The 10,224-nt window shown below is 44.5% G+C and overlaps 1 protein-coding gene across 2 annotated transcripts in view; it reads right to left on the bottom strand.

The window, feature by feature from the left end:
* Positions 1 to 5,898: 5,898 nt before the first annotated feature.
* Positions 5,899 to 10,224, bottom strand: part of Npepps (aminopeptidase puromycin sensitive) — a 79,380-nt gene continuing 75,054 nt past the window's right edge. For both annotated transcript variants that reach the window (XM_021176671.3, XM_029483394.2), the window contains exon 23: positions 5,899 to 7,349. In XM_021176671.3, the coding sequence (XP_021032330.1) occupies positions 7,197 to 7,349 (153 nt within the window). In that variant the 3' untranslated portion in view covers positions 5,899 to 7,196. The remainder of the gene's footprint in view (positions 7,350 to 10,224) is intronic.

Below are 10,224 nucleotides of genomic sequence, written 5' to 3'. Positions count from 1 at the left end.
CTCAGGCTGGAGAAATGGCTCAGCAGTTAAGAGCACTGATTGCTCTTCCAGAGGTCCTGAGTTCAATTCCCAGCAGCCACATGGTGGCTCACAACCATCTCTAATGGGATCTGATGCCCTCTTCTCATGTGTCTGAAGACAGCTACAGTGTACTCACATACATAAAATAAATAAAACTTTAAAAAGAAAAAGAAATTCTCCCTCTGTCACTCCCTCCCCCCCCCTTCCCTCCTTCCTTCCCTTCCAGTCTCTGAGATTGCACCCAAGTCCTTTTGCATGCTAGGCAAGTACTTTACCACTGAGCTCTATCTCCACTCTCATTCCCTCTTTTTGAGAAAAAGTATATAGCTCAGTCTAGCCTGAAACAGTGACTTGTTCTGCAGCTATATTCCCAGTCTAGAGTGCACTGCTGTACTCAGTGCCCCACCCCACCCCTTTTTTGGAAGCTGAGTCTTGGGTCCCACAAGGTTGAAGCTGAAGTTTTAATCTTCTCCACCGCCCTTCAGTGTGCTGGGATTTAAGCATGTGCCAACACACCATTTATGGGGTATTAGGGATTGAATTCAAGACTTTGTGCAAAATAGGCAATCACTCTACCATTGAGCCACACATCCCCCAACCTTTCCATGCCTCGCACTCCCCATTTCCCCCCACCCATACCCTCCAGCCTGTTGTTTGAGATGCAGTCTACAGCTCAGGCTGGTCTCAAATTCTTGGGTCAAGTAATTCTCCTGCTGAAACCTCCTATATATGATGTCACACCTGGTTTCCTGCCACCCCCAAAATTGGGAAAATAAAATAAATATATATCATTATTATTTATACAGTAGATTGAACTCAGAACTTTGTCATGCTAAGCCAATTCTCTACCACCAAGCCCTGTCTCACAGTTCAAACGTAAAATAGTTTTGAAAGGGCAGCTGTTCTTATAATACAATGTTCCCAGATAAATTGTTAAAGAAACGAGGGATAGAAAAAACAGTTATGGGTCTGGAGAGACGGCTCAGTGGTTAAGAGCACCGACTGCTCTTCCAGAGGTCCTGAGTTCAAATCCTAGTAACCCCATGGTGGCTCATAACCATCTGTAATGGAGTCCAACAACCTCTTCTGGTGTGTCTGAAAACAGCAACAGTGTACTCATATATATATACAATAAATAAATACATCTTAAAAAAAAAAAAGTGAGCCGGGCGTGGTGGCGCACGCCTTTAATCCCAGCACTCGGGAGGCAGAGGCAGGCGGATTTCTGAGTTCGAGGCCAGCCTGGTCTACAAAGTGAGTTCCAGGACAGCCAAGGCTACACAGAGAAACCCTGCCTCGAAAAACCAAAAAAAAAAAAAAAAAACAAACAAACAAAAAAAAAAAACAGTTGTGGAACAATTTTCTATCATACATCAAAAATACACTTAGAGATATCAGGTAGACAAAAGGGTGTGTCCAGTCAGTCAATCCCTTGGAGCCAGGCAGTAGTGGTCCAGGCATTTAATCCCTGTACTCTGGAGGGAGGCAGGTAAACTTTGGAGTTTGAGGCCAGCCTGGTTTACAGAGTGAGTTTCAGGACTGTCAAGGCTCCACAGAGAAAACAAACAAACAAAATAAACAGACAAACAGAAGATCCAGTGAGCTCTCAGTAAGAGACCATCTCAAAAAAATAAAGAGGAGGTGGGGCTTTCTTTAACCCCAGCCTCAGGAAGCTGAGGCAGGTGGATCTCTGTGAGTCTGAGGACATCTGATCCACTTAGCCAGTTCCAGGACAGCCAGGGCTACACAGTGAGACCCTGTCTCAAAAAAACAAAAAACAAACCAAAAATAAAGTGGATAAAACAATGGAGGAGAGGCAAAATCAGCCTCAAACCCATAAACCCCCTCTCCAGGAACATGTACATATAGTGACAAGTTCCAAGGAAATAAAGATGACTGAACTGTTTGTCGCCTAGTGGCTTGCAAGCTGAGTTCTGAGACCTTTTCCACTGGCTTAAAATGTTTACTAGAGGGCTGGTGAGATGGCTCAGTGGGTAAGAGCAAGCACCCGACTGTTCTTCCAAAGGTCCAGAGTTCAAATCCCAGCAACCACATGGTGGCTCACAACCATCCGTAACGAGATCTGGCGCCCTCTTCTGGAGTGTCTGAAGACAGCTACAGTGTACTTACATATAATAAATAAATCTTAAAAAAAAATGTTTACTAGACCAAACTTGTCATCTACCTCCTTCAAGAATGGACTTATTTTTGCTCATAGTTTGAAGGGAAACAGCTCACACTGACAGGGACAGCAAGAGTGAGCTGCAGCAGGTCTCAGTATCCACAGTCAGGAAGCAGAAGGAACCCATTGAGACAGTCTCACTACGTACATCTGGCTACCAGAGGAACTTGCTATACAGACCTGGCTGATCTTGAACTCAGAGATCTGTCTTCCAAGTGTTAGGACTATAGATGAGGGCGCAATACAAACTGATCAGACCGCTACCTCCTGAGTGCTGGGATTACAGATGTCGACCATCAGGTCAGGTTTTCTTTTTAAAAGGCTATCCACTTTCAATTTCAGCTTGACCTTGGGATCCCAGCTCCCCAGTGAGGACTTCAGGTGTGAACCATGACTTAAAATTTGTTTTTTGACACAGTGTCTTACTCTAGCTCTGGATAGTCTGGTAATTCACTATTGTAAACCAGGCTGTTGCAACTTGTGACAATCCTCCTGCCTCAGCTTCCCAATTGCTCGGATAACATGTATATAAAATATCTGCTTTATTTGTAAAATTACATGTGTGGACAGCTCTTGGAGCTGCCTTCTAAGAATTTGGCAGGAATTTGACTTTGGCTACGACAAAGGAAATAGGCTCAGGCAGGAATTTGACTTTGGGCTAGGACTATAAAATGGCTCAAGATGAATACAGCTGAGGAAAGTGTTCTTTGAATCTTGATGGGTCTTGTTAAGACTGAATACAGAAATCTTGGGACCTTTGTGCTTTGTTCCTTAACGACTCTGTTTACACTGTAGGATGGACCTTATTCTTTGCATGTACTTAGAATGTTATAAAAGCAGACTGGAGAAAAATAAACCTGCTTCAACCTCAGCACTGACTGGAGTCATGTTATATTGTTGTCTAATTGTCTTTATTTATTTATTTATTTATTTTCCAATCCTCCCTCCCTCCCTTGAGACTCAGTTGACTAAGCTGGCTTGGTCAATTTCTTCCTTTTGTGTGAGAGGAAGGTGCACATGCCATGGTGCATGTGTGGAGGTCAGAGAACAACTTGCAGTTGACTTTCTTCTTCCACCGTGAGGGTCCTGAGGGTCTCAGATAGCTGGGTATAAAAGCAGGTGTTTTTACCTGTTGAGCCTTGAGCCTGCTTCAGCTTCTCTCAGAAGTGCAAATGAATTCCCCTCAGAAAGATGTGGAGGGCCAGGATACAAATAACACAAGAAAGGGGTTTGGGCTGGAGGTGATGGCTTGGAGGTTACAAACACAAGCTGGTCTTGAGAGGGCCAGGTTCAATTCCCACATGGTTGCTTACAACTGTCTGCAATTCCAGCTGCAGGGGATTTGATGCTTTCTTACCTCCTTGGATGCCAGGCATGCATGTGGTATACAGGCATAAATGAAATTAAAAAAGAAAAAGTAAAGGAGTGAGCCACTATACCTCACAATTACTGTAAAAGGGAAACCAACCAACTAAACCAAAAGCCCACGCTCTCAAGGTCCTGGAAACTACAGGAGAGTGCAGTACAGATTAGTACAAGCAAAGCCAGCTGATCAGCCCTGTGACATGGTCAGGAGTGGACTTAAACTGCACAATTTGCCAAACTGAGGAGGGAGAATAAGGTTGTTGAAGATCGGAGTGAAGGCTGAGGAAGGAGGCCAGTGGCGAACACATTGGGACTAGAGTCCTCAGGCAAGGTGTTATCGGGACACAGAACATACTCACATACAGGAGAATAAAATGTAAGGTCTCGTTACAAAAACAAGGGCAGAGCTCACGGGAGCTAAGAAGGAATAAGAGAGAATCCCAGACCGAGCAGGTGAGAGGTGTCCTGTATTACGTCTGCTTGTGCTTGGTCTTTAGTAGACAGACACCAAGGGCTCATGGGACCTGACAATGAAAGCTAGGGAATAATACTTTGATTGCATTTTCCCATCTTTTAAAAGTTTAAGAAAATGTGGAGGTCAGTCAGTGTCATGAGGCACGCTTTTAATCCCACCCAGCACTCGGGAGGCAGAGGCAGGCGGATCTCTGAATTTGAGGCCAGCCTGGTCTACAGAGTGAGTTCCAGGACAGCCAGGGCTACACAGAGAAGCCCTGTCTTGCACAACAAACAAAACAAAACCAAAAATGTGGAGGTCAAAGGAGTGGGTTCTCTCCTTCCGGAGTGGGACCTGGGAATGGAACTTGTGGCAGGTGCTGTCACAGGCTGAGACATTTTACTGGTGACTGGAATTACAGCTTTAAAAGATCTGTCTGCCTTTGTCTCCTGAAGATTAAAGTGAGCACCACTACAACTGGCTACCTGCCTGTTTGGTTTTTTTTTTTTTTTTTTCTTTTTTTTCTGTTTTTGTTTTTCGAGACAGGGTTTCTCTGTGTAGCCCTGGCTGTCCTGGAACTCACTTTGTAGACCAGGCCTGCCTCTGCCTCCCGAGTGCTGGGATTAAAGGCGTGCGCCACCACGCCCAGCTCACGCCCAGCTTTTTATGTTTGTTTTCTCTACCTGCCTGTTTGCCGTTGGCGCAGGATCTGAACTCACACCTCCAGTTCACAGAGTAGCTTTACCTTAGGTGTCACATTGCCAGACCCCACTTTGTTTATTGTGGCTGGAATCTAAACTCAGCTTTGTGCGTGCTACATGAATGTGTCTCCCAGCCCTGTAAATACTTCTGAGACAGGCACTCACTGTGTAGCCCATGCAATCCTGAAACTCTTAATCCTCTGCCTCGACCTTCAGTATGTTTACATTATAGGCACAAACCAGACCTACTTTGAATTTTCTTTTACTTTCCTTTTTTGGCTTCTTGAGACAGGGTTTCTCTGTATAGCCCTGACTGTCCTGGAACTAGCTGTTGATCAGGCTGGCCTCGAACTCAGATTTGCCTGTCTCTGCTTCTTTCTTTGTTTTATTGGGTGGGGGGTTGGTCTGGACTGTTCTGGAACTCTGTAGAACAGGCTGCCCTCAAATTTAGAAATCTGCCTGCCTCTCTCTCCCAAGTGCTGGGATTAAAGGCATGCACTACCACTGCCTGTCTCTGTCTCTGCTTCTCAACTGCTGGAATTAAAGGTGTGTGCCTCTGCCACCACCACCACCACCAACACCTTTAAAAAAAAAAAAATCCCGTGGTAAAGCTGTACCTGTTGGCTCATGCCTATAATCCCAACACTGTGGAGACGGAGGCAGGAGGGTCATTTTGAGTTTGAGCCCAGCATGGGCTACCATAGCAAGTTCTAGTCTAGCCAGGCTCAGAATGAGGTTGTTTCAGAAACACAAAGAGGAGTTGGCAAGATGGCTAGGGGTAAGGGTTTTTGCAATAAAGCTAGATGATCTGAGTTCAAATCTCCCCTCCTCACAGCAGGAGGGGGCAAATCAGTGCCCACAGCTGTGGTCAGACCTCCACATACATATGTGGTATTACATATAAAATGTAATACAAATTTTCAAAACTCCTATGGCTGCCTGAATTCTGGTAATTTTTTTTTTTTCTTTCTTCGAGACAGGGAGACAGGGTTTCTCTGCATAGTCCTGGCTGTCCGGGAACTCACTCTGTAGACCAGGCTGGCCTCGAACTCAGAAAATTCAAGTGCTGGGATTCAAGGTGTACACCACCACCGCCCGGCCGAATTCCTGTAATTCTGAGGCACAGAGAAACTTTAGTTTCCTTTCAAGAAGGCTGAAAGAACCAGGCCAACAAGTTCACATTGACATTTTTATTAACGCCAACTGTTTTTTAATTATTATTTTTTAAAACAATAGCACAAAAATGTTTCAAGGAAGCAGTCTCACAATCTGATGACCTTCCAAAATACATTAAGCCACACCAAATATGAATTTCTGTTAACACAAAATAAAAGGATTCAGAAAAAAATAAAAGGAAGAGAGAAGAAAAAGGGGTGGGGGAAGGGGCTGAGACGTAGTAAAAACACACTGGGTTAGGTGGCGAGGCTCATTAGTGGGCACACTGGCGACACAGCGGTGCAGCAGACATCTGGGCCCCACAGCAGTCCCCACTGGCCCCTCATATGCACAAGTGGTGAGCCAGGCTCACTGATACTGTTCAGAAGAGGTGCAGCATTTGGCCTGTTAGGTAACGGGACAGTTTTGAGCAGAAAGGCCTAGCTGATAATCTTTATTTCTACTCTTTCACCTCTTATGCATTTCAGGGTTCCTTGAAGGTTATCATAGGAAATAAAAGCATATCAGCTCCTCTTATTTAATGTGGCCATCAAAGATGTTTCTGTTATCTAAGGACAGGTCAGGGCTGGGCAGAACTAAAGGGAGAAGAACCCGGGAAGGGAGGGAGGGTGTTTTTGTTTTTTTTGTTTTTTGTTTTTTAAAGCTTTTCATTACTTTTTGGGGAGTTGGGGATCACACAGAAGGGAGGCAGGGAGGGAACTACAATCCTTGGTTCAGATTGAGTTATACAGGAAAAGATACCTTCCTGGTCGGTTCCCATGCCAAAAAGGAAAAAGAAAACCCACTTATAATTCTGCACAGGCTCCACTATGTGAGCCAGCGATCAGCCTTTTGATCAGCATCCCCAGCGATGGACATACCCGGCTTGTCAGGCTGCAGACACCCACTTCACAAAACCCCTCTTCCCTCTTCCCCCAAAGCCTCTTTCCTTCTGGTAGGCTATAAAACAATATCCGTCACTAACAGGAGAGTGTTCAACACTTTGACCATGACAGGCTTCAGGAAGTTTCACAGTTTCGTTATGCTCTAGTTTATTACTATCATATTTACATTTTTATTTTATTTTTTATTTTATTTTATTTTAATTTTTACTTTTTTGCTGAATTGCTGAGCTGATTTTCCTTTTTCAATAGAATTTAATTCTGGAGTGTGAGCAGGAACCAGTTAACTACATTCATTGTCCAACCCCCACTGGTGTAAGACTCCAGATTCTTGGCATGTGAGTCAGCTGTTTGGTAGCTCCACCTCATCCCTGCAGAGAGGCAGTGAGGCTGAGGTGCGAGGTGCGGAGGAGGCTTCACACCGAGGGTGGGGAGGTTTTCCGCTGAAGGAGGTACTGGTGAATGCTGTCAGCATCTCGCTTGAGCCAAGCAGCATTCAGCAGGATATTTTCACAACACTGCTGGATGGTGCGCTCAGCTGAAGGAGCTGGGTGACTCTCGAAGAAAGCCTGGTGTGATGTGAAAACAATCCGGAATGCAGAATCACGTTAGCAACAGTAACAAGTTAACAGTGGGACTGAGTAAAAGCATCACGTGGACTAACTGACTCATCAGCCTCCATCATGAGAATTGACCATTGCCAACATAGGCTAAATGAGCAACTCCTCCAGCAGACATGTAAGAATCCTTCCTTAGCAAGCGAAAACCTAATCAAAAACTGATAGAGGCTGAACCTGCTTTTTAAAATGCTAATTATCTACCAGTGTGTCCAACTCATGGTCCTGGCAAAAGCTACATACAGCCGTGCTTGCAGATATGAACAGAGTCCAGTTTATGACATAACCCTACTGAAGCCATCCTGTTTACTTAATAACTTGACTGTGCAGTTCTTTTTATTCTCCATAAAATATCTTAAATAGGCAGACCAAAAACATTACTACAAATATAACAAATATATTTAAAAACTTAGATTTTTATATTCTGTTTCTCAAATAGCCTCCAAAGTCTGGGCTTTAAGACCAGCTGCATTTCCAGTTTTCAGCTCCACCTGTGGCACCCAAGGCTTTCCTTAGAAAAAGAAAAGAGCAAGGCAGGACCCTCCAGAGCATGGCATGTTCAGGCCCCTCTACTCTCCTCAAGTCTATTTGACTGTCTTTTCCCTCACTTCATTCAAAATCTAACCTAGTTTGGTTTTGTTTTTTGTTTCTTTTTTTAAAGATTTGTCTGTATATGGGTATTTTGTTTGCATGTATGTCTGCACATGATTTGGATCCCATGAGATAATTATAGACAGTTATGAGTTGCCACGTGGGTGTTGGGAATTTTGAAGATTCTATTTAACTCACCCCACCACCACCCGAGACAGGGTTTTCTCTGTGTAAAGAGAAGACAGGCTGTCCTGGAACTCACTCTGTAGACCAGGCTGGCTTTGAACTCAGAAATTCATCTAACTCTGTCTCCTGAGTGCTGGGATTAAATGTGTGCACCACCAATTCCTGGCTTTGAAGACTTTTTTTTTTTTTTTTCCTCCAAGACAGGGTTTCTCTGTGTAGCTCTGGCTGTCTTGGAACTCACTCGAACTCAGAAATCCGCCTGCCTCTGCCTCCCAAGTGCTGGGATTAAAGGTGTGCACCACCACCGCCTGGCTAAAGACTTATTTTTATTTAAGTATCAGTGTGTGCCCGTGAGCCCAGGAGCATTTCAGATGCCCTGGCGTTGGAGGTTGGTGGCTGTGACCCAGCTGACATGGGTTCAGGAGACTGAACTCGGGTTCTTTGTAAGAATGCAAGTGCTCTTAAACCCAGAGCATTTGTAGTGCCTCGAACACATCTGTGGGCTTTAGAGTGTCCCAAGGAGATATGGAGGACAGATGGACAAGTCTTGGGTTCTTTCCTTGCACCAAATGGATCCTGGAGATCCAATTCAGGTCATCAGGTTTGGCAAAAAGCACTTTTCCTTGCTCAGCCATCTCTCTGGTCCTAACCTAGACTTGACAAAAGCCCTGACTCTCATTTTAACATTCTGCTGCTAGCATTTGGAAATGTCCCCTTACCCTTAAACTTCATATTCTGGAAACTTATTTCTAACAATTAAATGTATTAGGTCTCAGGCCCTCCACATGTCTAGAAATGAGCTCAAGTTGGCCTGTAGAAGGATTCCTGGTGATAGAAGCCAGCTTTCCTTGGGAAGCTGTGAACTGGGTTTTCTGTCCTCCAAAGGAGCCTTTCTTTGCTTCTGGCAGAGGCACAGGGCTCCTGTGGTGTGAATGGGTTTGATGACTATTCCCTCAGTCATCAGAGAATACAAGTCTTCGGTGGGACTGGAAGGATTAAGAGGGGTGACTTTTTAGGAGGAAGGTGTCACTGGGGGAGAGTTTTGAGGTTTCAAAAGCCCAAGCCAGGCCCATGGTTGTTCTCTCTCTTAGCCACTGTCTCATGTTCCCTGCTATAACAATAGCCCAAACCTGGGACACAGTAAGCAAAACCTCAGCTAAATGCTTTCTTTTATAAGTTGCCTTGGTCATGGTGTCTCCTCAGGGCAACAGAATTGTAGCTAACACTGCATATGAAAGCTCATGCTGGTCTCCAGGATTCCTTAGTTCCCACTCACAAGTGCTTGTTACATGTTTCACAGCCTCTATGCTAGTACCCTAGCCCTTCTCACTTCCCAGATACCCTTTGTTCTCTGTAGGACAGTTTCCTCCTCACCCCAGCAACTCATGTTATCTCCACTATCCTCCCACCCCACCCACCCCTGCTCTACTGTTTGCTCTCTTGCAGACAGCTCTGGACACATCCAGTCTACTTTTTTTTTCCTCCTCTGTTCTGCACTCTTGCAAATGTTTCAGGATATTTTCTCTCTCCTACTCAAAAAACAAAACAAAACAAAAATAAATAAACAAACCAAAAATCCCACAAAACAGTCTTTTAGAATACCTAGAACACTTCCCTATGGGTCAGATTCCTTACTGAGCTCTCTTGTATACAGTTTGTTAATGGAATTTGGAAGGTGAGGCCACTGAAAGGGAATTGCTCTCAGTTCATGGCTCTCAGCGTGAATTTCATAGATGACAGTGTGCTGTCCCAATGTTAAGATGTGATGTATATGGAACCTGAGGCTAGGATTGGTCCCGGTGATGGCTTACTACTGAGTAAGTTAACTGCTCTAAGCTTCCATCTCTCATCTCCTAGAAATGTTTACTGGATGAAAAAACAAAGGAGCACTTAGCAAGGCAGGGCACTTCAGGATTCAAAACTGCCTCACAATAAGCTACCAAGTTTAAAATGCTGCTACTAATCCAATTCTACTTCAGAGTTTTACGTTTTTCATAGAATAACATGCCTCTTGAGATTATTACTAAAAATTACTAAGCTGGGGGCTGGA

Source organism: Mus caroli, unplaced genomic scaffold, assembly GCF_978045245.1.
Source record: "Mus caroli unplaced genomic scaffold, Mus_caroli_1 scaffold_13, whole genome shotgun sequence".
Taxonomy (NCBI): Eukaryota; Metazoa; Chordata; class Mammalia; order Rodentia; family Muridae; genus Mus; species Mus caroli.
Note: the sequence above shows the minus strand (reverse complement) of the source record. Positions and strands in the feature narration are given on the sequence as shown.